This window comes from Plodia interpunctella, chromosome 6 (assembly GCF_027563975.2).
Source record: "Plodia interpunctella isolate USDA-ARS_2022_Savannah chromosome 6, ilPloInte3.2, whole genome shotgun sequence".
Classification (NCBI taxonomy): domain Eukaryota; kingdom Metazoa; phylum Arthropoda; class Insecta; order Lepidoptera; family Pyralidae; genus Plodia; species Plodia interpunctella.
In genome coordinates this window covers 3,379,107-3,405,412 of record NC_071299.1, presented here as the reverse complement: position 1 = coordinate 3,405,412, position 26,306 = coordinate 3,379,107, and the positions used below count along the sequence as shown (strand labels likewise).

Genomic DNA, 26,306 nt, shown 5'->3' with positions numbered 1-26,306 from the left:
ACAACCAATAAATCAAATACGAGTAAAATTTATAATCAGAAGTACAACTAATACAATGAACAATGCACGTGGTCTATATTACTCAATAAAAATATTTAGACATCATCGGCAAGCACTAATGCGAGGTACGAATTGATATTTATCAAAGTTTTTTTTATTTCGCATCCACTAGGGAACAGGTATAAGGTTCGCATGCCTTCGCGATGATATACCTGAGAATAAGCGGTGTTGCTATGGCACTTGGAAAATACATTCCAGTTCAACTCTTTCTTCAAATAAGTTCAAGGTTTCTTGACTGTTAAAATTGCTACGCAACCTCTGATATCTATTCTTACAAAAATAAGTAGGTATTGATAAGAGCCACAATAATAATTTCAATTACATGTCTAAATGAAAAGAACTTATGACATTAGAGCGGGACTCCTACAAATTACAGCATCCGACAATGTGTTAATTAACAGCCGCGAGCGTTTCCCACTCGTTAAAACCAGTCATCATAATATCACACAAAAAAATGGCATACAATTCATCTAAAGTAACCACGATCACGAAGAGAATGCGAGACGAAAAGTCAGAAGAACTCGTTCGCCGTTGAATCTCCCGGCTACTGACTACTGTGCACTCACCTGGCCAAAGAAAAAGATAGATAGATAGCGTCACCGTAGCAGGGAAAGAGATAGAAGTATATGCGCTTACGCAGCGGTTGTGTTCGGTAGTGAGAATAACCGCGCGCGTCGAGTAGGATAGGAGTAGGCCGAACGAATGAGCTTTCCAGTTTGTGTTTCGTCCCCGCGGCAGCTGGTGTGTCGCTTGTTAGCTGCCGGTCCATCATCGAACGTTTAATACAATCACTCGGCTAAATATTATGACATAGCTTATTATTATCATGACGTAAATAATACACCTTTCCGACATATATATTTATATGTGAATAAGTGTTTGTGCTGTGTAAAACAAAGTGCTAATACGATTTTGAGAAACGAAGGCGGAAAGTAACTGTTGAGTTTAAAAAGGTAAGTTGTGTCACAAAATCTCGGCGGGATGGATCGAGACGCGTTTAACTCATATCGACGAGGCAAGGAATGCCGTTTGACAGCATACATGTGCGGGAACAAAAGCTGCTGCACATTCGTTTCTTTTTTCCCTGGCTGCTTTCTTCTGATGAGTAAATGAATCGATTGATGTCTTAAATCAATCGATAAGTTATGATTTCGAAATGTTACGTTTCGATGCGGCCGGTAGTTAAGTTTCTCACAGGTAGGGATCGTCCCCATTTACCTGAGCAGCGGTCATATGGGAGGGACGCTATTCTCTTTACCGGGAACAATATTTGAATAGAATAAAGCAAGCTTTTGGGAAAAGGTGTAAATACAATACGAAGTAAAATAAAAAGGTTTATTATTGAACAGCGCGTAGTCCATTCAAACAGGCCGCAGTAAAACAATGAACATTTTTGTGACTGTAAAGATCATCATGAATAAACATGTTTGATAAAATAGTATGCTTTTGTAGTAAATAACACGTGATTTGGTTTCACGGTTCAGAGACCATTGAAGATGGTCTCTTCAAGGACATATATGAAAAACAATTCACCAGCTATGAATGAACCCGGACATTAATAAGTTCCTATTCAATTTATTAATCACAATCGCCTATTATGTTTTGGACAAATAGGTATTTCCTTTTTAAATTCGCAGTGTAATTCGCAGTAAGACTAATTACCGATCTTTTGTATTTGACTACCTATTCACTAATTTAGTAATGGTTGAACCATTACAAATTATGGAATTAGTTAATGCAAACTGGACATAACACTAAACAAATGTCAGTGAATACATTGACTAAAGCTAAGCCGTCATTGAGCAAAGAATAACAGGTGAAATGGCATCATTAAAATCATCCTGCGTGGCTAATAGCTCATTTGAAATTTAAATTCTGGAGAATGGTAAGTAAGTATAGTGTGGGAGAGTGTTGGTCAAACAGACAAAAAAACAACCGGTCATAGTGGACGAATTCCCGTCACGCACTGCGCCAACTGCATAGAAGATGGGTAGACTGACGGTAATCGATGCTCAAGATAGTATATATAATCAAGTTTTATTAGGGACATTGATAAATAGAAGCTACGGTAGTCAAGGACCTTTTAACTTGACCGTGATTTAAAAGGTTCTCTTCTTGTTCATCTTTAAACCATTCGCATCGAATGAAATAATATTATTTTCATTAAATAGATTATTTTAAGTCATTACAAATCAGTAAATTCAGTTTGTTTATAAAGTTGTCTCGCAGTCGAAGATAATTTCCATGGTATATTCTACGCACGTGTTATGAATTAGCCCGCATGACATCGATTGTTTGTTTACCAAACAGGCCGCGTATTTCTCCTATCTCTGACCTTAAAATGGTAGAAATTGTATAGAAACGTGCTGGTAAATGTGAAGCTATTCTAGAATTTATGTGGAGCGTGAACATAAAAATATAGCATATATGAAACCGAAGCTGTGTTGCCGTAACCGCATAATCAAAGCGCATTTCCGTATCACTCATACTCGTACCGTGTATTCATGGTGACAGTGACGAAAATCTTGGTACGGATGTGATCATATCGGTATCAATCCGTGACGCACCGGGTACGTTTGAATGACCAATCCTTGCGTAATATGGTAACAGAGTACGCGTACCACGTGCTCCCATAGTTTCACGAAGTAAACAAAGTGGAATTTGGAAACGCTACCATCAACGAACTCAATGGAAGTTTAATTATAAGATGCGCGTTACCGACCGAGGAGATCAAAGACCTGAGTGTTGACACCCAATTGAATATAATTGTACAACCATTATGGAACAAATTATAACTGTTATAGTTTTAGGAGCACAATTAGAATATATAGGAAAAAATAGTGACTGACATAAGACAAGTGTCAAGAGTTGTAAATTTTTAACTTAAACATTGACTAACTTTGGTCAACGTGTGCAGGTTTCCCTTGTTCTACACTTGGTCATTAGAACGGTCAATAGGATAATATTAACGCGTCGAAATCGTGAGAGCACGGAGACACGTTTTCAACAGACGGCCAGTCACTGGCGTTGTGCAAATCTCAGCATTCTCAACTAGACCGAAACATTTCGTGTCATTAGATACGCTTTTACGCTGATGAATACTTCTTTAATGCAACAGGTAAAATCGATGATTAGGAAGATTATTTTCTCACGGCAGGTCTCCATTGTAGTATATGTATGACATCAAATGTAACTCATCGTTGGTGATTAGAGTTCATTCAAGAACGATTCAATGCGTGCGCGCCGACGTCTATAAAGTTACCATTTGGGAACCGCGTGTTTTGGTTTGGAAGACATAAAAATAGAGCAACTCTAAATATGGCGTCCAAACGAATACGACGGAAGACGTAAACACGGGCTATAACTTATTCAGAACTAAATCTATTATGTATTAACGAGAAAGCAAACCTGTACATTGGGTTGCCACAATAAATGAACAGGAATGAGACACAAAAGGTTCACGGCCAGCCCACCGTCGTCGGCGTCTGCGCTTGTCATAAACCATGGAATGTGCCCCGTGCTACCTCGTTCCCCTCTAGCTCTGAATTTATCAGTTAAATTATGTTTATGCAAACAGTCGGTGCCCTCACATGTAAGTAAGGACACCGGACTGTTACCACAAGTCTAACATAACCATATAAAAAAACATCAAAAAGTGTGTAAAGATAAGTTCTAATATAAATAAAAGAAATCTTATGTATACTTTGACTAACATGGCCAGGTCTTTTACATAATCGAATACTAAATATGATAAAACTAGATAATAAAACAGCGCAAACTAGTAAAACAGGTTTTCGTGCAAAATTTGCCAGCAATGCATCAGCGCAGGTTCGGAGGAAGCCAAGCAGCAGGGGGCGGATAGCTGGGGAGGGGGGTTCAAAACGCAGGAGGCGCTCGAGCAGCGGCCGGTCGACGACCTGCCACATGCCCTGCGCAGGCGCAACATTCGCCTCCACAGTCGATCCAAACACGATTACAAGATTACATTAGCAAATATAAAAATGATGCTAATCTTACTTAATTTGAGCAGGTATCATATCAACTAAAATATCTCAGGGTAATTTACAATCTGAAACTAGTAACCATACATAACATGATCGAAATTTTATATTTCGTTTTTAATTTCAAAGGACCCATTTTCTGGCACATTCCTCTATCAATTTACTACGATGCCAATTGAGTCCATATTGAAAATACTATAATGCGTGGGTCCCCAATGATCGCCCTAAATAAGATCTACGGGACATGTGACACCGCGTAGGAACGAAATCAAGATGTCACCAAGGTTAGATCTATTTATTACGAATTGTCTCTCAGACCATGTCCTGCTTATTCAAGATAGGACTGTATCGGGTGGTTCTCCATTTTATTCTTCAATTAAATACATCAAATTACCAAATACAATACAGTCATTTTATTCGTGGAAAAAATATCCTTGAAATGTTTAATTAGAGGTATAAACTGATTTGGCTCTTAATGGTCAACCAAAAATCCTGCACGTGTGTGACCAGACAGATCTCAAGTTAAAGCGTGAAGAAAAAAATATGACTTTATAAAAAGCGGCAAAGTTGTGAGCCTAATGCGGGCGTGGGCGACGAAGCCACATCTCTAAATTACGTGTGAGGTCATTGATAGAGGGACACTGGTATTCGTACCTGCATCTATACTAGTTTCGGATAACGGTTCAATGACTCCTATTGGGAAATTACTTCCACCAACCATGTCACTAATTGTTCCCATGAAAATTAAGCCATTGAAACTGAGGAGGATATCACTACCTACACAGCTGTTACGCACGTTTCTTGAATCGGAACAGTAATAAAGTGTACCATTTATGTTTCTAATTCAGTATTGGTCGCGTATGGCACTTGTCAGCCATTGTGACGTTTATTTATAGTGAACCCTTGTACGCTATTGTAAGTTATGTCTTTTGTATCTACATACTTGTTTACAAGATGTTTTATGTTTATTATTTCAGATACTAGGGGAGGAAATAAATCAAGATGGCGCTTTTGGGTATGGTGTCAGCGGTGGCGGGCTTCGTCAAAGTCCGCTACCTCATCGACAAAGCTGTTATTGACAACATGGTGTTTAGAATGCACTATAGAATCACCTCAGCCATTTTGTTCCTGTGCTGTATACTGGTCACTGCCAATAACCTTATCGGTAAGTGTCTTGACCTAAAACATTTCGTCTTCTAATTCAGTTGACGTTTTCATTAGAAGAGTTTCTGTTTAAAATTATTTCAATAAAACAGTCTGGTTTCTCTAACTTCGAAAGTAGCAAGGTTTGTAACCATAGCGTCATGGTTAAGTACAGTTAACACTCGTTAGTCGCCGGTTTTGCATAACATTAACCTTAAACTTTACTGAACTGTTTATAGAACAAAAAATGCAGTGATAAATACTCAAATAGAATTACAATACAAAATATTTATAAATATCTTTGTACCTAGCACATAAAGACTGTGAAATTTGCTTCTCTAACGTAAATTCTAATAATCGAGTGAAAGCTTATTAACAATTTGCTTCCTAATAAAACGTAGCCTTCATTCATCAAAAAGACTAGAACTTGGTAACCGAATTCTGTTGACCTAATACATAGATCATTTAGCACATAGCCACATGCGGAGATAACAGATCTCACAGAGTGACCAGACCATGTCTACCGTAAAATGAATCATTTTCAGGTCATTGTTCACTTTCGAGGTAACAGTTACCTAAATTGAGATGAATTGCTTGTGCAAATAGACGTACGTGATTTGATAAACTTCAGTGATTCATTGAACTTGTAGTATCCGTTATGAATTAAGTCACAGATTTAAACGGAGTTATTAAAATTTATATTATTGATATATAACATCTGTTTTACAATTTTTAAAAGTCTGTAATTTACGAAAACCGCAATCATTCAATTGCAACATTCAATCAAAACCTAATTTAAATAAGGAAATTGTTTAAATTACAAATTAACACAAGGAACAATTGTTCGCTAGTAACGCATTGTACAAAATTAGGCTACATTGGCTCAAAAAATCTGCCAATGACTCATTATTTTGTGGTACTGTTGCTATTGTGACGTCACATTTTGGTACTTAAACCTACTCGCCATTAAAACACAGTAAATGATGAAGAAATTAAAGATAACTTTAACTTTTTGCCGTTAAATGTTTATTGAATGCCGGCTACACAATATAAACGAACTCGGATGATGTCGACGCGAATGCACGAACATTCCGTAGTTTGAATAAGGGATCTTATTTACGATTCAATGAAAAACCAGTACTGTATATGCCTAATTGGGCAAAATTTGGCGAACTGTATCGCGATAATGTATAGCGGGCATGAAGTGCTTGTAGCCAAATCATCATCATATCATTAAGTATAATTTTCTTTAGCCACTTCAAGTAGTAGTTTTGTTTATGTCTGTTATCGTTCGGCCCTCATTTCACAAAGTGAACATAAACAGACCTACTGACTTAATCACCACTTGTGAACTTGTTTATAAACTCACAAGCTATAATGACCCTAAATGTGATTGAAATAATTATTAAAATTGAGCATTATATTAGCTATTCTGGCCGAGCCTATTTACTATTTACGCCAATTTATTATTAGACTTAGTAACTCAAGCGACCTATAATTGGTCATAATAGCATTGGAAATTAACTAAATAGGTAACGTAACTTTTATTTTGTCTGATATGGAAGTATCCACTAGTAATATTAATTGCCAATATAATATTTCTTTTCATCTATTCTACAAAAAAGATCAAATTACTTAATATTACGTACTTAAAATGAAAATAATTTTGAATGTCGATTTAATATAAAATATTAATATAATAAAATATCAATATAATTATATATAAAATACAACAATTATATTTGTAACACCAGCTAAAACCTGTATGTTTTTATAATGAAATTCCCACGGGAATCGAATTTCCTGTACAATGCTTTAGTATCGTAAAGATGAAAAGTGCAACATTATAATGTAAGCAACGCTCACGAACAATCGTGTGAATGGGCAGCAAAAATCAAAACTTCCGTATTGTATGAAAATACATTCTTCTTATCAAGTGTTATTGGTAATATTGGTGTCAGATTTTATTCTAGGCGCCTAAAAACATCAGATATAACTTTTACGACTATCTACTGCCTTCTAGTGGCAATTACTCGCATACGAGTACATTTAATGAACTAACCAATGTCAAATAGTGTGCATATTCACACATCCTAAATTTAATAAAGAATTTTGAATTTGAAATAGTGATAAAAATTTTGGTATATGGATTTCCGCATTCCTCGAAGAGTATTTATATCATAAAAGCGGATTCCAAGAAAGGGGATAATCATAAAGACAACTAAAATAGCAGACAAGCTGGCTCCAATAAAACGTCTGAGAAAAGAAAACTACTACATTTTTGTATACATGGGCTTCTCTCTCTAGGCATGTATTGCTCAAAAATAAATTCAATAGCCATTCCAAATAGCAACATGAGAATAAAGATAGTTACATCGGCATCAGTTACTAACCTAACTTGGTAGCTCTCTTCCTAAACGAATAACTTATTTATGATTAAGTCACGTGCGACTCAGCGTCTTTTAACTTAGTCAGCAACTAGCTATCCGTGCCCCCATGTATGTAGGCAACTTCAGGTGTTCGTAATCAAAACAACCATGCAACGATAACACCCAGGCGTTGCTATGCAGTATGCAACTGCTTATGGGAATTATTCAGGTTATGACGCATAGTAACTAATTTACGACTTGATTTAAAACTACTTATTGCTTTAACGTGTAGACGTGCAATTATATCTATGTATTTTATAGCTAAGTTTAACAATTGCTCATAAATTGTGTAATGGTGTCGAGGGTTATAAAACAAAATTTTTATATTGCGGATATATTAGAATTTAATAATCTAGGAAAAGGCCTGAAGATAGATTAGCAATAGTATTTAAAAACAAGGATTATAATCAAAATAAAATAAATTTATCTAAATTTTATTAGTAAAGCTCTAGAACATAAAATCTACGATTAGTGTGGATAATATATTTGGGAAGAATCTAAGTCTTTCATTCATTTTAATATCGCCATTTTCATTATGTATCAAATATATAATAACAATGCCCAAGAGATATGCCCTTTCTGTTGTATGTGTTGCAGAACTAATAAATTGTTATAAAGTTTTAATTGTAACTTCTGTCGTGTGAATCGACTGTCCACCGCCTTGCAAGTTCGCCATGACCCACTACGCTCATGAAACTAGTATTCTGTACGAGATCTGGTTGCACAGTGCACACAGTACTTACCACGTGTGATCTTGGCAATTATCATAACAAGTACACTGGTACGATGGTTTTCTACAAAATAATATGTGGTCTCAGCTTATTTCATATTTATCAAATCGTTAATCTTATTTTACCACATAAAATAACAGGAATATGTAACTACTTTATTTTTATCAAAATGTCAGACAGGGTAATTTAATTTTTTACTACAACATTTCTTTGCCCGTGGCTTCTGCCGAGTGAATTTCCCACAGGAACAGTACTTTTATCGGGATGAAAGATTCATGCCTATGTGTGTGCAGTGCATTCGAAACTTCAAGAATATAGGTACAGTAGATAAGGCGTGAAGAAGTAACACACTCACTTCCACAATAATTTATAATAATGTATTGATATACTTAATTGGAATAATTGATGTCGAATCGTGTGTAGGATGTATTATTGGATTAACCCATTTAATATAAAAAAAGATTATTCCGGAAACCATTTATATCTGCATCCTTTAGCTGCACACAAAGTGCAGCATTATGCGCAATGGCACAGGATATAGATATTTACTAAAATGTAAAATATCATTCCACTTATGAAGTGTTCTGCACAAGTTGAACTGAATTCGTACAAAATAATTTCTCACATTTTTCCCAAAATACAATACTTCTAGAGGGGACTACTGGAAATAATCGATTACGCGGACGAAGCCTCAAGTAAAAACTAATTAACTCGTTTATAGACTCTTGCCAAAGTTGATTACTCTTTGAACAGCCTACTACAAACCCGTAATTTGCATCTTTTAAGTCGGTGATCATTCAATTAATCAGTTGCAGTAATCAGGATGTGATGTACTTTTTCGCAATTGTTGGAACAGACCTCGGTCCATTTGACCATTATAACCTGCTAGCAGGTCAGCTATGAGTCTTCGCTTCCATGGGAATTCAGGGATTCCGTAATAGCCTATTAATAGTCTACATTATTTTACAAAACATCTGATCTGATAAAGAAACTGAAGTAAACTTTTTCAAAGTTTTTCAAACTTTGAGCCAATTTTCGGCGCGATTTTAGTTATTTTTATATATTCTTAGAAATTCTAAAACTTTTGTCCCCACTTGCCACGTTATTATATACTATTAAATAGGTTTTTCGGGGATAGACTTATGGACCACAGCGACTTTATAAATATCATAATTTTTTTCTTTGTTCTTTTAGTCTTTGTGGAGGATCTCTAATATTATTAAACAGAAACAAGTTTAGCGAGACAAAATCACGCGACCACGATAAAAAAAAACAGCTACCGCTTGCTTGTGGCTTAATTTTTTGTCAGTTATTAAATTTGACTTGTCATATATATGCTAAACATGGCTAAATGTTACATTATGTTGCAATTATTGACCGACGGCATGGCATGATGAGTGAATCATGTGGAATAACGGTGTTTTCTCATTAACACTTAATGTCTAAATGTGCTTATGAGTCAATTTACGGCTTTAACGAGGTCAAAATTGCTGCTTTGACATCAAATCTCGATAACTACGTTTTCGTTCTAAATAAAAATGTTTTATTCCACATTGGTGTCACTGTGAAAAAATTAAATATTTGGTATTGAGTGGTGACATACCTAATGGAAGTGTTTGGGAGAGGCTATGTTCAGTAATAGCCTTTATGCGGCATCAAACTCTGTTGCATGTATTCGCCATTTACGTAATTGAAATATAAACAAGTTTATGGAACGCTTGGGTAATGAACTTGATTTATTTGCATAATTGTAAACGATTGTGTGTTTATAATTTTATAATCAAGATGAGAATCTTGTACAGTCACGGGATGCTCAATATTCCAGTTCGCCCTATAAGAAAGGAGACTATATATATGAAGGGAAATTTAATAGAATAGAAGAAAATGCATTAAAAGTTCCAAGAACCAACTAGCTTAACGAGTTTTTAGAATTAAATATCTGAGAAAATCTGGATACTGTTTTTGTATTCTCTAAATTGGATCTCACTAAATTAGATATTTTGTTTATTGAAATTGATCATCATAATATTTTATTTTATTGACAACGAGCAGCCCACCCCGTCTTTGCTCGAGTAAAACCAGAATAAAACCTATGTCTGTCTGTGCCAAATTTCATCAAAATCGGCCCAGTAGTTTTTGACTTTATTCATAACAAAGAAAAATACAAATCTCTTCTCTTTATAATATTAATAAGGATAAATCTCATACAAAATTTTATCTGAAATACTTAATGAGTGCCATATCATAATTTAAAATACAATCTTCGACTATGATACAACAACAAACGTGAACCAGCCTACTTATTACAATTACATAAATACCACACATTCTTTGTGTCCAAAATATAGTAATGAGCATACATCATTATCTCGGCCTGGACTATTCCAGAGTAGATATAAGCTTATCTCGTCCATTTGGTCACTCCTAGTATTGTGGTCGACTGGTTTGCAAGTATACTATACTGTGGTTCAATGTTAGCCCAACCCAGTGACATAGAATGACAAAAGGGCAAAGTTACTTCAACATCGATTATCTAGTGTATGTTTAATAAACCAGTACTCGTATACAAATCAGTAATGCTTATTTAGGAGACTTGGGAAATAAATGACATTGACGACCTCTAAAGATACCATCATTTTTCATCTTAAACAATTTAATTACGAAAACTCGTTGCTTCGTTGTCAGCTAGTTCAACATTAATTTTTCCAGTTCGTAATTAGGTACTCAAAAATAGGATAATGATGTATACAACGAACAAAATATAAATAAATCACCTACATAAATAATATACATAAGCAACTCCGACATTACATACCAAAGCTATGGTTTATTTGTGGTTTATTTGTGGTCATTGCAAGTATTACATCACACATCCATCCCGAAAATTTTCCTGATCATAAATGCGTAGAACCACGGACACACCTACTGATACAAATTTAGATTACTCATCAAAGCTATGAAATGTAATAAATTTACATTTCTGTATGGTAACTTCGTAGGTACATTAACATTAATGTTTCCGAAAATACTAACAGGAAAATCAAAACTGTTCAAAATAATCGGATCTGAGTCAATATTCAATAACAATTTTGTGTGTGCTCTCGAAGTATCTTCACTACGAGATTTGCTGAAATTATTAATAATGTAAATTATTTATAAATCTTCTGAGAACTATGACTAGAAGAACGTAAAGTTGAATCCCACAATGGTGCGTTTTAGGCGGAATTAAAAGGGACGCTCAGTGCCCACATCAAAGGTCTTTAGTTAAACACAACATAACATATAACCACAAATAGAGTCATCACAAGGTGAATCGATTCAGGGCCACCAATTGCGGCAGGTGGGGCAGATGCAACAGAAATTACCATATTAGCGCATCCGCCAACGACTGGTGCAATGTCGAGGTCGAGTGGGTGTCACTTGTTGGTAGAACACCCTGTATGTCAAGGGCATGAGTATTATTAATCTTCCATATGGATAAAGGAAAGAGCATTACATTTTGAAATAAATCAGTAAGGATTTTTAAAGTCACAAGTTTTTTTTACTAAAATAAGTAATAATTTAAAAAAAAAAAGTAATTGGGAAAAATGTTATGATGTAAGAAGGATTAATCAAACTGTATTAGTCACAACTAAGGATCACATTCTATAATGAAAATAAAGATGTGAAACTAAACCAAGCCATATGAATTATGGCTTGGTTTAGAGGCAGTATAATTTATACATTGTGGGTTTAGTGAAAAAAAAACGAACGGTGACTATACACGTAATTAAATCCGCTGCCTAGTCTAATGTCAAACGAAAGGCGTTCTACCTAATAAAAACATTTCACAAATTAGCAATCTTATCAGGAAGCATATTCAAGAGAACAACTCCGTAATACGCATCAATGTCACTGATATTAGGTGTGAGCTTTTCGCTGACCACTTGACCATTATTTACGTTATCAAACTAATTTCGCTTGAAACAAATAATAGTAATAAAATTACCCATTTTTTAAAAGACGAACTCACGTCTTCTAAATAATGAATTGACATTAAATTCAGTTATTTTGCTTCCAATTTATGTGTACATCTTTAGTGACATATCGCTATGATCAGAGGCTAAGCATATTTTATGCATGTAAAAAACGACTTTCGGTGAAAAATGACATCTTGCATAATAATGTGCAAATTGCAAAGGTTTTGTGGCGAACCTTATGGAATCGGAAAAGGGACAAAATACAATAGTATCTTTAAAGTTTATCCGTCAATTATTATTGTTATAAATTACAATTTGATTTTCTTTATTTCTACTGCAACACATAAAATTTTCACTAATAGCCTGAAATAAAATAAAATGTTCTTTAAACTACATAGTTTAAAGAACATTTTATTTTATTTCAGGCTACATTTTTTTCTGAACTATATATTTGAAGCTATACTCATAAGATTTATATTGGCGCCCACTACTTATTTGGAATTGGCAATCGAAGAATCTTGAATAGTATTTCATACTTTAATTCATGACATTATTTAAACCCTGCCTTTGTTAATTCCAGGTGAGCCGATCTCGTGCATCAACGACGGGGCGATTCCCGGCCACGTGCTGAACACATTCTGCTGGATCACGTATACCTTCACACTGCCCAACTCCAACGCAAAAGGAATCGCCCACCCGGGGCTTGGCAATGACTATGAAGAGGAAAAACGTCACCACGCTTACTACCAGTGGGTGCCTTTCATGCTGTTCTTCCAAGTAAGTTTCCAAGGTTAATTTATGACGATTATAGGACAACTTGTCTATTTTATATCAATATTTAAGTCTGATATTTTAAATACATGTTGGCTTTTTAAACTTTTTCTTGTTCCTTACCAAATCCCATTTAAAATGATGTTGGCACATGTCTTTTTATTCCACTACTGTCTGTTCATATTTTTTGGCTTTTTAAACATCAGCTTAATTTGAATGCCTAGCAAGTTTAGATGACGACATAGAGCACCTGCTTTTTGAATACATAATATAATAAGACTGTCGAAAATTTGGCTGGTGAATAAAAGCCACCGAGTTTTAACAGAACATAGATAGGTATACTAGCATAGTAGATTAAAGCTAATGAGATAAGTATTTTCAAACAACGTCGGAAATCTTGGATTCGCTTCATTTGCTAAACGTGTCACGCCAAATGCATTTTTTCTTACAACCGTTGATAAAAGCGATAAAAAGTAGCGCGAGGTTATCGCGCCAAATGGGGTCAAAAGGCACAAAACATGTAGCAAAGAAGCAAATTTGTTAGTAGGTACATGACAATTTAGTATGCCAGACGGTTCCTGACAACCTACACGAGCAAGGCATGACACACATGAAAATTGAAATTGAGAAGTCTGGGAGTTACGTGAGTGTATACTCACGCACGTAAAACCCACGAACATTATGCAGAACTGAATAATCAGGAATACTACTTAAGTAGTAACCCTGATTATTCAGTCATATAAAATACTTTGTATTATTAGTAAATGAAAATTTCATTGTTATATTTGATTTGTTTTTCCTTCTTAAATTAAATTCGTGCCAGTAGAGGTAGTCATACCCCATATCATTTATTAATTAGTAAAATATAGTAATGTAAGTGTACTTTGTCGTTTTCAGGGAATGCTGTTCTATATACCCCACTGGATCTGGAAGAACTGGGAGGAGGGCAAGGTTCGCATGATCTCCGACGGCATGAGAGGAACTGTTGCCAACATGCCTTCTGATGACAAAGGCGATCGCCAGGTAAAGCAACCGGAACATATTTCTGTCACAGTCAGATATAGTCATGATAACTGGCCGAAGCCTGCCAGATGGGAAATTGACAATCATAGATTTGTAAAAAAAAGGAATCATAGATATCGCGGTTAATAGAGGCGAATATCGCAAGACTAGCGGCCATGATTATTAATATTATATTGGACCCGTTAGGTTTAAAATAGAATATGTATATAAAACTAAAATGGAATCTTTTTAGTCATAAAATGTTTAAGATAACCCATTAGTACCTAATAAGGAAGATAATGTACATGCGGTCATTTCAAGTAAACATGACAAAACAATATATCGCAGATGTCTTACTTGATTGTACAATGGCAATGACAGTCAAAGCCAAAGAATTTATTTAGAAATTTGATCTTCATAGACATTTTTCACGTCAATTCAAGATTTTATTGTTGTTTAAATAAATGTAATAACATTCTTTCCATTATCGAATTCTTGCAGCGTTGCACTCGATGAATCCCTCAGACACAGTCACATTTATCTCTATAAATCAAAGTACCCATATGCCCATACAGGTAACCAAATATATGCAAAATTTGGTTCATCAAGTAGTAAAGGCTTGTAAATGTAACACTTTCGCAAAAGTCAGCATGGTACTATAAAGTGTGAAAATACGGTGCTCTCTCAACGGCCCTAATTGTCCGACTGGCATTGTATATCTAACCAATTTAATACAATTGATATAAGGATCAATTAAAGATGACCGACCTTAATGAGATAAATCAAATGGAATGTCTTGGGACTCGTGCTGAATAGCCTTGTAGGCAATCTGTCAAATATCAGATAACAGAATATGAATTTGATAGTCCTCATAGTGTGGCTAGCAATCTTGTTACTTATACATACTAGCGGCCCGTCCCGGTTTCGCCCGAGTAAAAGCATAAAAAATATACACCTAAACTTGGTCAACACAACAATCTATTGGTGAAAACCGCATGAAAATACGCGCAGTAAATTATTGCGAGAACAGAACAGAGGACTTTGTATATTATAATAATTTAAGTATAAGTCTAAGTATAGCCATTTCTGGTGGCGTATAGAATAGGACCGCTCCATATCCTCCGGTGGACAACGTACGAGGCGACTATATTACGACGGGACTCATAGCCTTGATGACTGATAGACAACAATAGCGCTCCCAAGGAGAGTTAACGTCAGACAGTGGCGACCAGTTGTAAATCTCACCGCGACATTCAAAATTTTAAGGTTTACTTTTACGCTGACCGCTGGGTCAGCCCCAAATGCAACCGTGAACACGAGAGACAGATTAGATAGCCATTTTAATCATAAGATTCGTGACGTAATGCTATGTGGAAAACATTTTTGTGTTGGTTAATGGTATAATATACAAACATATTTGTCAATTTTCTTACAGAACCGACTGGTGCAATACTTAATGGATACGCTGCACATGCACAACGCTTATTCATTCGGATATTTCTTCTGCGAAGTGTTAAACTTCATCAACGTTGTAAGTATATTTTTATTTATGTGAGATTGGTATTTCGAAAATATCGGTATTTAATATAGATAGTCTTGATATATTCTACACATGCCGGGTAATATTTTTTTGTCAAAGCCCATCGGTTAAACTGCCATTGAGTGACAAACATACATTTCGCACAATACTCGCTCATTAGGAAGATAACAGTAAAATACATAATTTGCATGTTAGATAGTTAATTCATCTCTTGCTAATAAAAACGAGATAGAAAAGACTTTCCTACTCTAACAGATAACAACAAAGAAGCATCCTACAATAGCTTAATAATTAATTTTGAAATATAATTTACTATTATTTTAGGTTGGAAACATATTCTTCTTGGACACATTCCTCGGAGGAGCTTTCTTGACTTACGGAACTGAGGTGGTCAAATTTTCGAATAGGAATCAAGAAGATCGTACTGATCCTATGGTAAGTACATACATACCACATAGTTTGACATAATAAAAAATATTTTATTGTAAAAATAGTCATAAGTCTGGGACGGTTTAAGTTTGGGGAATTTTTATAACACACACATTTAGTTCACAAACTCATGGTTTTAAAGAAAATCTAAAATATTTTTATATGTATATATATATATATATATATATATATATATATACTTTTTTAAAACCTAAAATATTATAGAAAGTGTTACTACCAGGTGGAATATTTAATTAGACATCTTAAACTATGCTGCTATCTAAATCTATAACTACTATCAATATACTTCCAGATCGAAGTGTTCCCGAGAATAACCAAGTGTACATTCCACAAATACGGTTCTTCGGGAACAATCCAGAAACACGACGCTCTCTGTGTCCTTGCGCTGAACATCCTCAACGAGAAGATATTCATCTTCCTTTGGTTCTGGTACGTATGTATACCTACGTTTAGTAGCCTCACACTCTTGTTCATAGAAAAGGTAGAGCACACTTTAAACTGTAGTATGTTTTGTCACTATCGCACTTTACAAAATTTGTCATTGACAGAACAAGACATACTTTTAGCTTGTGCTTTAACTTTTTATGAATAAGAGGACAAGAAAATTAGCAACCCTCACTGTAGCATAGAAAGAAAAAATCTAAAAAGATGTTTTTATTATATTACTTAAATAATTCCAAAATTTACTAAAGTAATGTTTAAATATTAGTATGATTATAAAATAATTCGGTTATACAGAAATTAAAAAAAAAATTACTGAATTCAATGCTATAAGTCTATAGTTTCGTTAACTACATATTTCTTCTCTTCTCGATTATTCATACATAAAATCAAATCAAATATATTTATTGTAGTACACAGGTACACATACAAGAGCTTCTTGGACCTGTCTCACACAAAATCTAATTTTCGCTGTTCTCCTTGAACTCCAGGTTCATAATCCTGTCAGTGGTGTCCGGGCTGGTGTTGATATACTCCGCAGCAATGATCCTCATGCCAAGAACTCGGGAGACGATTCTGAAGCGACGATTCCGATTCGGCACACCAAAAGGCGTTGAGGCCCTCGTTAGAAAGACCCAGGTCAGTCTATTTTTTAACCTTGTTTGATAAATAAAAGGAAATAGACAACCTCGAGAAAGTTATCAATGGACTCATTTCATGTCACCTTAAAATTCGATACGCAAATATTGTTAACTGCAATGAACCAAGTAATCTTTAAAATTTGTGAATACTCATTTTCGTTCGCTCATTCGTATGTAGTATTTTTGCTCTAGCTGTTTATATACCTTTCTTCAACATAGAACGTGTTACATTTTCAGATTGGCGACTTCCTACTCCTGCATTTACTCGGTCAGAATATGTCTCTACGTGTGTTCGGGGAGGTCTTAGACGAGCTATCACGACGGCTGCACCTCGGCTCCAACGCGCCATCCGCCCCATCCACCCTCGAAATGGGCCCCATCTACCCTGACATCGGCAAGTTCTCCAAGGAGACAGAGACGTAAGCGACAAAAATATGAAGGCAGGTGGGCGCTTTTTAGAAACTACGAAGACCGCTTTCCGTCTAGATGTAATTTAGTTTGTTTTTATTTTTCTATATTACGCGTTCACCTGCCAGTTTCAAAATTGAAAAAGAGCAATAAGCATGAAATAAATAAATAAAAACAATACAATACAAAGGCCTTAAAAATGGGCCATATTTATAGCTCTTTTTCTGGGAAGAATCAGGTAATTACAACGTTTCATGACATTCCGTTTTAAAATGTGTATTTAGATTAAATTGTTGAATTGATTGGCCACAGTCCGCCTGTAGACTTGGCTTTTATGTTAGGTCTCATTTTGTGCGATTCTACGAAGCAAGAGTGAATTTTGTGATTGGACGTTATGAACTGGAAAATTACAAGCGTTATTAACTATAGTCTATAGCGACATAGATGAAGACTGTTAAGTATTTTAACATAGTGACATAATAATAACACGATGTTGTTATGCTGTGAATCTAAGCTGGTTTTTGCCTTCTGACGAATTTTAGTAATAGATTATTACAATGAAATCCTTGATGAATTTACAAATGATCTATCTTAGCCACGCCGCTGACTTTTTATTAGATTGTAAGCACTGGAACTATTAATTCAATATTTTTAAGATTTATGTAAGCAGAGAAATGACATTAGCAGTCTCATAAATCTCATTAGGGTAGTATTTTTAATGAATGTGGCAGTGAAAATGATTGTACGAAGTCTGTGATTCCAACTAACTAAAAGACAGAATATTCAGACATTTTATCCAATATATTATATTTTTTTTATTCTAGTGTAATATCCAAGAGGTGCAAAATGCGACAGACAATAAATTAAGGAATTCCCAAATTAATAATGTACTCGAACTTAGTGCCATTGTAAAAAATTATATGTACTGCAAAGATGCAGCTTTCTTTATATAACTACTAAGTATATATAGTTCTGTCTATTCATTATTGTTAAGGTGATTAAATAAGATTAGATAGATTTTGTCGAAATAAACTATATATTTATATAAGACATTCATTTACATTATTTTTAATTGATAGTCTTTTATATCATACACAATTTGTATAATTTATACGTAGGTATGATTTATACGTATAAACTGCATTTTTTTTTCAATCAATTTGTTAGTGTAGTATAATTATTTCAATTAATGATTCGATTTTAATGCAATTTATATTAGGTTCATTTTCATTTGATTCCTTTCCTTTACTATTACTACGAATTGTAATTGTTCAAGGATTACTTCGGTACATTTAGATAGTAAGTTACATTTTCAAATAAAATATTATACGAAATATATGGTTTTTATTTAGGCCTAATTTTCCTATTAAATGTTTCAATCTCGGATCAGCAGTCTACTTCCAGTGCTTGTAACTGATATGATGAAAATTAAAAAGTATACAGTATCTGAAAGTCACACGTCTGAAAATTACGGGAAGACAAAAATCATTGCAGGTTTTTAATAACCATCAGTACTAAGACGTTCTTTTTTTCTCTGAATCGCTTCTTGGTTCACCGGTAGAAAAACCTTAAAGTTTTAAGTCCGCTATTTACCTGTTTTTTGCAGTAAAAATAAATTAATAAATAAATTTTCGGCTTGGGAATATTGATAACAATTAGAGATTATTAATTGTTATTTTACAAATATTATGTCGAGGATATCCTAATGTTGTTATAACCTGGAATGACACATAGGATACTGTTCATCCCGAAATTCCCACGGGAGCGAAGCTAGTTAATGAGTATATTTGAAAAAAATATTGCCCTTGAAAAATATGAATGTACTAGCTGCGCCCTGGGATTTCGCTCCCTATAAAAATATACGTTTTTTTATTATTTTGCGTGAAAGAGTAACAAACATACATCTTCACAAACATTCGTAACATTTATAATATTAGTAGTACTCAGGTATTAAAATTATTACTAAATGACAAACATTGGGGAACAAAGGTAACAATTCTGATCTCACAACTCGAACAATGAGTCAACTTGATATTATGAGTGATCATTATATCACAGCACAAAAAAGGTAACAAAGCAACTCTAATCCATTATCAACTCTGCGATTAACCTACAAGAAATAGTTAATGAAAACTTTATTTATTTTTAACTTATTTTTATTTATTACTAGTAGTAATTAGCAGCAGCTGCTAGCTGCACACCGCGGTGTTACTCACGGTGTAAATATTAAAAAATAATAATTACATTTTTATGCACAGTAGCGCCATTTAAAGCGCGATTAAAAATTATTTTTAATCAAAACCTACGGAAATCGCGTGTGCTACCTATGTGTTAATCAAGGGCTACACAATACCTAATTCCATAAAAATAGACCCAGCCATTTGGGCTTTAAGTAACAAACATACTCACAAATTTTCGCGTTTATAATTAATATTAGTGGGATTTAAAATAAAAGATGTTGTGTGAAAATAAACGAGGGATTTTCCACTGAGATAAATATCCATGCTGTAACTTCCGGTCATATGGAGTGATAAAGCATGCAATAAAAATGACGAATAATCCTCCCACAGAAAAAACCTATCTATTACACAATCAGTTGACGGCGCGGCACTTCATTCATTATAACTCATACACTGGCGTGATATATACTACAAATCCTGTTTACTCGCAATTTATCTTAATACAATTTTAGAACTAGATTGACTAGAATTGGACTAGATAAATGTCTATCTGAGTTTAAACACAATGATAGCCACAATTAAGGCCACGCCACATATACGGGACTATTATTCAAAAGATTGCGCGTACTACACTCCTTGGTTCGGGATATACGCTAGGTGTGATTTCCTGAAATGATAGTGATACAATCTTCGAAAGAGAGACGTAGTGCGAGCCAATCACTAGTCAAGAGCAAAATGACTTTATAGTCTCCTTAAAAAGAAAAAGGAAACCGGGTTAAACGACACAACGAGAATCTAGAACAGAAAAACAGTTGAACAACCACTGCTGTACTAAAACATCTTTTCTATTTTAATAACAGTGTGTAATACAGTCTTTGCGACAAAGTAAGAGCATTGCCGTCGGCAATTTTTTTAAGGCAAATGACCAGCATCGTACGTAAAAGAAACTATTGATTTCCGTTATGCAATTTATTGTTGTCGATACGAATACATTCTTGAAAATATTGTTACAAGTCCCACAGTTGAACATCCTGACACGACGAATACTAAGATGTAACAAGACAAATACACGGTAAATCTAAAACAAATATCCAGCAAAATTGTATGAAATTTCAACTCACGTGTACACTAGCCAATACATACAGGCGTGACAATTTCATACGACTATGCAGCAAAATTGATTCATATGTACCAATTCGTACACGGACCTTCTTAATTGACACTTGAACGGTGACAGGTCAGTGCAAAGTTCAACACCTCTGTAAAAACGGAAGCACTTACCGATTCCCCCAGTCCAGTTTGGCGACCAGTTTGAGCCGCAGCGCCCTCGTCTGGTCCTGTGTGAGAGTGCCCGCGAGCAGGGTTCGTCGACCGCTCAACAACTCTCTCATCACCTTCGCGACTGCGCTGAACCGATAGGTTTCGCGCTCCTGCAATGGTTGACAAATGTTATCAATATTATTAAAAATCGTGGCCTAGAATAGGCCTTTGTTCCCGACTAAGGGACATGGCCTCGATAGCTTATAAGCTATATGCCTATAGGCCTATGCCTATAGGCAACGTTAGGATTTCTTATTGACATATGTCTGAAACGTGGATCGGGTCGGGAGGTTCCCTCTATTGTGGTTGAGCTTCGCGATGGCTGACTCACGCGTCAACTGTGAACTGGTCAGTTCGATCTTTTATTATATATATATATATATATATATATATATATATATATATATATATATATATATATGTATATTTCTTTCAGTTTTAGTTTTAGTTTCAGTATACCTTTTGACCATGTACTTTATTGTGTACTTACATTGTTATATTAATACCTTATGTCATTAATGTTGTATTGACACTTGTTTATAAAAGTAATTTATGACATAATTTGCAAAATACAAATGTAAAAAAGAGCAGAGCTAGAACTCTCAGGTTTACTGATTAACATTTATAATAATCTACAATTAGATTTTTAAAAATGTTGTACTTTATATCACTAAAATATAACTAGCGGCAAAGTACTATGTTTTATAATATGTAATTTGATTTTTCTATTGCGCTAAATAATATTGTATGACTTCGAAACTTACCTCTTCTGTAATTTCAGAATCTAAGAATATATGATAATAGACATAAAACATGTCAAAATAACCAAAATTTAAACACATCTTTTTAACAGAAAATAAAATACACTGATAAAATAAAATACTTTTTGCGTGTTTCACTAACTTATTTAAAATTATAGACTGGATCACAAATGTAGTAAGATAAGATTAAGAAAGTCCCCATATTACTATTTAATCAATATGTGTATGTATGTATATGTGTAAGTATCAAAAATTATTTTCTCTTTATCAAAAGTAATATAATTACATTCCCTATTTATCATATTTTTTATCTTTTACATCTATTCATTTTTGAGCAGGATTCAACATGAAAAATGTAAAGTTTTGTCTACACTGAGACTACAAACACTAACAAATACATTTGTTATGTTACAAACACAATTGTTTGTCTTTTCAAATGGTTTGATCTCTCTAACCTCTGAAGACGATCTCGATCTCCTTAAGAAATATGGGTATATTAAACCTAAATAAAATTGTAGACATAGCAAAGAAATACATATATATGAATACAAATGAAAAAAATTAAATACTCACCACATAAAGCTTTTTCCATAACCTGGTCCATTCTCTGAGTACACAGGCTATCTCCCTCACCAATGGGTCATCCTTCAACTCCGCAATGGCTGTGGCTCCTGTACCTTTGACCGTGCAGGGTCTGATGGACACAACACTGCCTGGGAAAATACCCCATGCTGATCTGTTTTTTGTACTGAATCCTCTGTACCAAGCTGAAAATAATAACATTGTATAATCAAACTAGCTTCTATTTATTTCGTTTATATGTTAGATGGAGATGTCAGCTAAATTTTTAAGGTTCTGCAAAGGTATAGGTAGATTGAGGGGACTACTGCCAATAAAAATACTTGTCAATTAAGCAATTAAAGGCATAGTGCAACGTTATATCCAAGTTTCCAAAAAGTTTGTGTAATGCTACCAACTGCTTGATATTATTTGAAAGTGAATGAAGGGCTATAGTAGGTATCATGCTGAGAAATTTTATAGTTACCAGTTAATAATTATAAAACATTGATTTACCTCCATTTTCTTCAAGGATTTGGACAGTCTCACCAATTTCAATTGGCAAACCTGATCGAACATCTCCTTTCCAATTGTAAACTCCTGAAAAAATAAATTAAGTACATTAAATAAATTAAGTTCTTGAATTATTACTTCTCTCTCAGTTATTACTCCAGTGCTAGCAATTAACAACTAAAAGAAAGAAAGACATCTGTTTACTATGACATCAATAAGTGATGTAAAACATCCTAAATTGAATAAAGAATTTGGAATTTGAATTGAATTTGAATAAACTGTGGGAATGAACTAATCCCACAGTTTATTATTTGCAGGCTAGGCTGTCTAATTTAAAAAAAAATTGCATTTAAGGGAAAATATGAACACATTATTTAATAATGTGATATGAATATATAATTTTACATAATGACATGTCCTATTCAGATACTGTATTTACATGTAACTGAAGGCCAAGGCTCTGTTGATCTGAAAATTTTTACAATTTGACTTATATCCACAAAAACAGGTAAGTTTCCTAAATATGTACTTAAGTACTCTATTTTTTGGTGTCTCTACAGTATGTTCATGTTTTGTGAAAGTCTTCTGTTTTTTCAAATCATTATTATGCTATGTACCTAGAGTCCTTATTTCTATATAAAGTTTTACAACAAAATAATATTATTCTTTGTTCCCTTAAATGATCTCTGTGTTTATTTATGTATTTACAGTAGTAAATACATAAATAAACACAGAGAGCCTGTGAAGATAATTCTTAACATCAAGAAATTATCAGTTTGTAATACATACAGATCAATAATTAGGGAAGAGAATAGTTTAATATTCTTGTCGTGTAAATACATTTCCGCTGCTTATTGCTCAGGGGCAACAGGATGTATAAATGTCTCGTATTGCTGTAGATAATTCTCCACTACGACTTACCGACACCCAATTTCGGAGATTTTAAAGGTATCCACATCTTCTTATACTCAGAACGATCTTCTCGTTCTACTCAAGAAAATAATTAACACTGTAACATTGCAGTTTTTTCACAAAATGCATAAAAATACGAACACAAAAACTATACTCTACGCTGCCATTAATGTTGACAGATTCAAAAGTACGTTCCGAAACGAAATAAAAAAAATATTTGATATCGTAAAAAAATATCGCGAGATAAAAACGTTTTCCTTTATTGACGTCGGTTATCTATATAAAAGGTACTTTGAATGTATAGGTAAATATTTATCATGATATAACCTAATAAAGAAAAAGCATAAGAAGAACCCAAATAAATCAAACAAAAATGTGAGGTGTTTTTATTTATTTATTATCATACATCTAACCTTACACATTTAGGTTGTTGCCTTCAATGAAATATTTTAAATCAGTGGGTGTTGCGAATCTTGGGAACCAAATATTTTTCATTTCTTTGTTGTTTATAGCACTCGCTCGCTTTGCTCATCACATGGATTTAGTAAGTAATTGTACGGAGTATGTACCCATTCATCCCATTGTGTGTACTCGTGCAATAGGACATATTACGCAAAGCTCAGGGTACAACTAAGGTACACAAACATTGCCAATGGAGGCAAAAAGCGCAAATTTTCAATGTTGTTGCAGATTTACGACCCAAAATACCTTCTACGCAATCGTGGTAATCTGCGAGTTTAATCGAAAAAGGAAGGATTTAGTGGATTATCCTGAAAATAATAACACTATTTTAGATTATGTTCCGCATTATTTGGTCAACTGTGGTCATAAACTGATATATTTTTCTTGATTTTGACTGAAGATCTTACCTGTATGAAGCCCATTATTTTTCGACCGTTTATTGGCTCGAAAATTTTACAGCGTGAGGCGTATCCCATAGTTTTCAAAGTTTTTTATCTTGTGGAAAACGATTTTTCTCAATATTTCGGCACTCGAATATGCTACATTGTTTCACAAACGAACGCTTACATAATAAAAGGATTAATAAAGTACTCTAAAATAAATGTTTTAATTGACATAGCAAAAGCGGCGAAGCTTTTGTGTAGCTAATATATAGTCCTGTACTCTGGCGGGATGAATGTGCAGTAATACTCGCTATATACTCTTTCCCGTTTATGCCAAACCTTGGACTCTGAGGTAGGCGAAAAAATTTCCCAATACATAATTGCAAAGTGTATAAGGTATAATTAGAAAAGTCATTTGACTGTCACTGTCTAACAAAATAAACAGTCACTGTCGGTTGACTGCCATGTTAACATCAGTCTAGCGATGATCTAGCGTCTAGCTAGTGTTGCACATTGTTGTTGTCGATTTAGAAAAGGCCCGCGGTTGCGTTTGTCGAATATATACTTTATTTAGTTTATTTTACCAATTACACCCTCGATAAGAAGTTTATTTTTAAGTTTGGAATAGTTATTTAGTTTTATTTTGATTAATGGCGCTATATGTAAAATAAATAAATGATTTGCTTTAAAAAATGCTCGAGTTCAACTATTGATAATTATCAATAGTTGAACTCGAGCACATCTACGGTATCGATTCGGTTGTTAACAAATAATCAGAAATAGTACGATAGTGATATTTATGATAGGTAATAAAAATAATTTGAGTTCAAATTCAAATCATTTATTCAGAAATTAAACCTTCACAGGCACTTTGCTCGTCAATTTTTATATTTATAGTTATTTCTCACAAGCTACAAACTACTGGCATTTCGGAACGACCACTGCTGAGAAGAAATGCCGAAAGAAACTCATTTGAACAGTGTTGGTCCCTATTATGCCAGATCGGCTTACCATTATTGTTTCTTACAATGTTTTTTTTCCTAATAATATATAAAAGTACCTACATAATGTACATAGCAAAAGGTACATATCAAAACAGGTTATCACTGTGATCCGAGTGCTGATTATAATATATGTTAATTGTGTTTCACATCTATATATAATAATATATAATATATATATAATTATATATAGATGTGAAACACAATTAACTTTCTGTCAGCAGTTTCAATGCTTCTCGAATGCATTGTGCTAATTTCTGTTTTGTTTCTAAAATCAATTTTCAATCTATTGTCAAATCGATAGACAACAATCGAGCTTCCATGAATCAAATGTGAATCTATTATGTATCTGTAGACAACACTACACCTGTCTGTTATCGTCGTTTCATATCACATAGTACTTTTTATTTATAATCATATAGTGTCGTATTGTCGTTATAATGGATGAAACTTCACTAAAGTCATTTATGCTTGTGTTTGTTGATTAGATTTGTTGTGGTTTCTGTATAATATAAATAAATTGTATAACAAAATTTTCAAGTTTTATAAATTGAGATTTGTGGAACATAATGTCTGACGATTTTATACCATTAAATCAGAGTACTCCAGTCCATGGAAGATGGCAGGCCCAGGGCCAAAG

At 34.1% G+C, this 26,306-nt stretch overlaps 2 protein-coding genes across 4 annotated transcripts in view; one reads left to right on the top strand and one right to left on the bottom strand.

Moving 5' to 3' along the window:
* spg (sponge) overlaps nucleotides 1–24,013 on the bottom strand; it is a 52,137-nt gene extending 28,124 nt beyond the window's left edge. For 2 of the 3 annotated variants that reach the window (XM_053747067.2, XM_053747068.2), the window contains exons 1-4: nucleotides 23,830–24,013; nucleotides 22,912–22,995; nucleotides 22,411–22,604; nucleotides 21,038–21,186 (exon numbers count right to left, since the gene is read on the bottom strand). In XM_053747067.2, the coding sequence (XP_053603042.1) occupies nucleotides 21,038–21,186; nucleotides 22,411–22,604; nucleotides 22,912–22,995; nucleotides 23,830–23,866 (464 nt within the window). In that variant the 5' untranslated portion in view covers nucleotides 23,867–24,013. Of the gene's footprint in view, nucleotides 1–626; nucleotides 833–21,037; nucleotides 21,187–22,410; nucleotides 22,605–22,911; nucleotides 22,996–23,829 lie in introns of those variants that run through there. The other variant, XM_053747069.2, reaches the window with a different exon arrangement.
* Inx3 (Innexin 3) lies at nucleotides 625–18,910 on the top strand. The gene is made up of 9 exons (XM_053747074.1): nucleotides 625–1,013; nucleotides 5,039–5,226; nucleotides 12,904–13,100; nucleotides 13,992–14,117; nucleotides 15,532–15,627; nucleotides 15,961–16,071; nucleotides 16,379–16,515; nucleotides 17,019–17,166; nucleotides 17,406–18,910. Exons 2-9 carry the CDS (start codon nucleotides 5,064–5,066, stop codon nucleotides 17,589–17,591), a joined length of 1,164 nt encoding a protein of 387 aa, XP_053603049.1. The 5' UTR covers nucleotides 625–1,013; nucleotides 5,039–5,063; the 3' UTR covers nucleotides 17,592–18,910.
* Nucleotides 24,014–26,306: the final 2,293 nt, after the last annotated feature.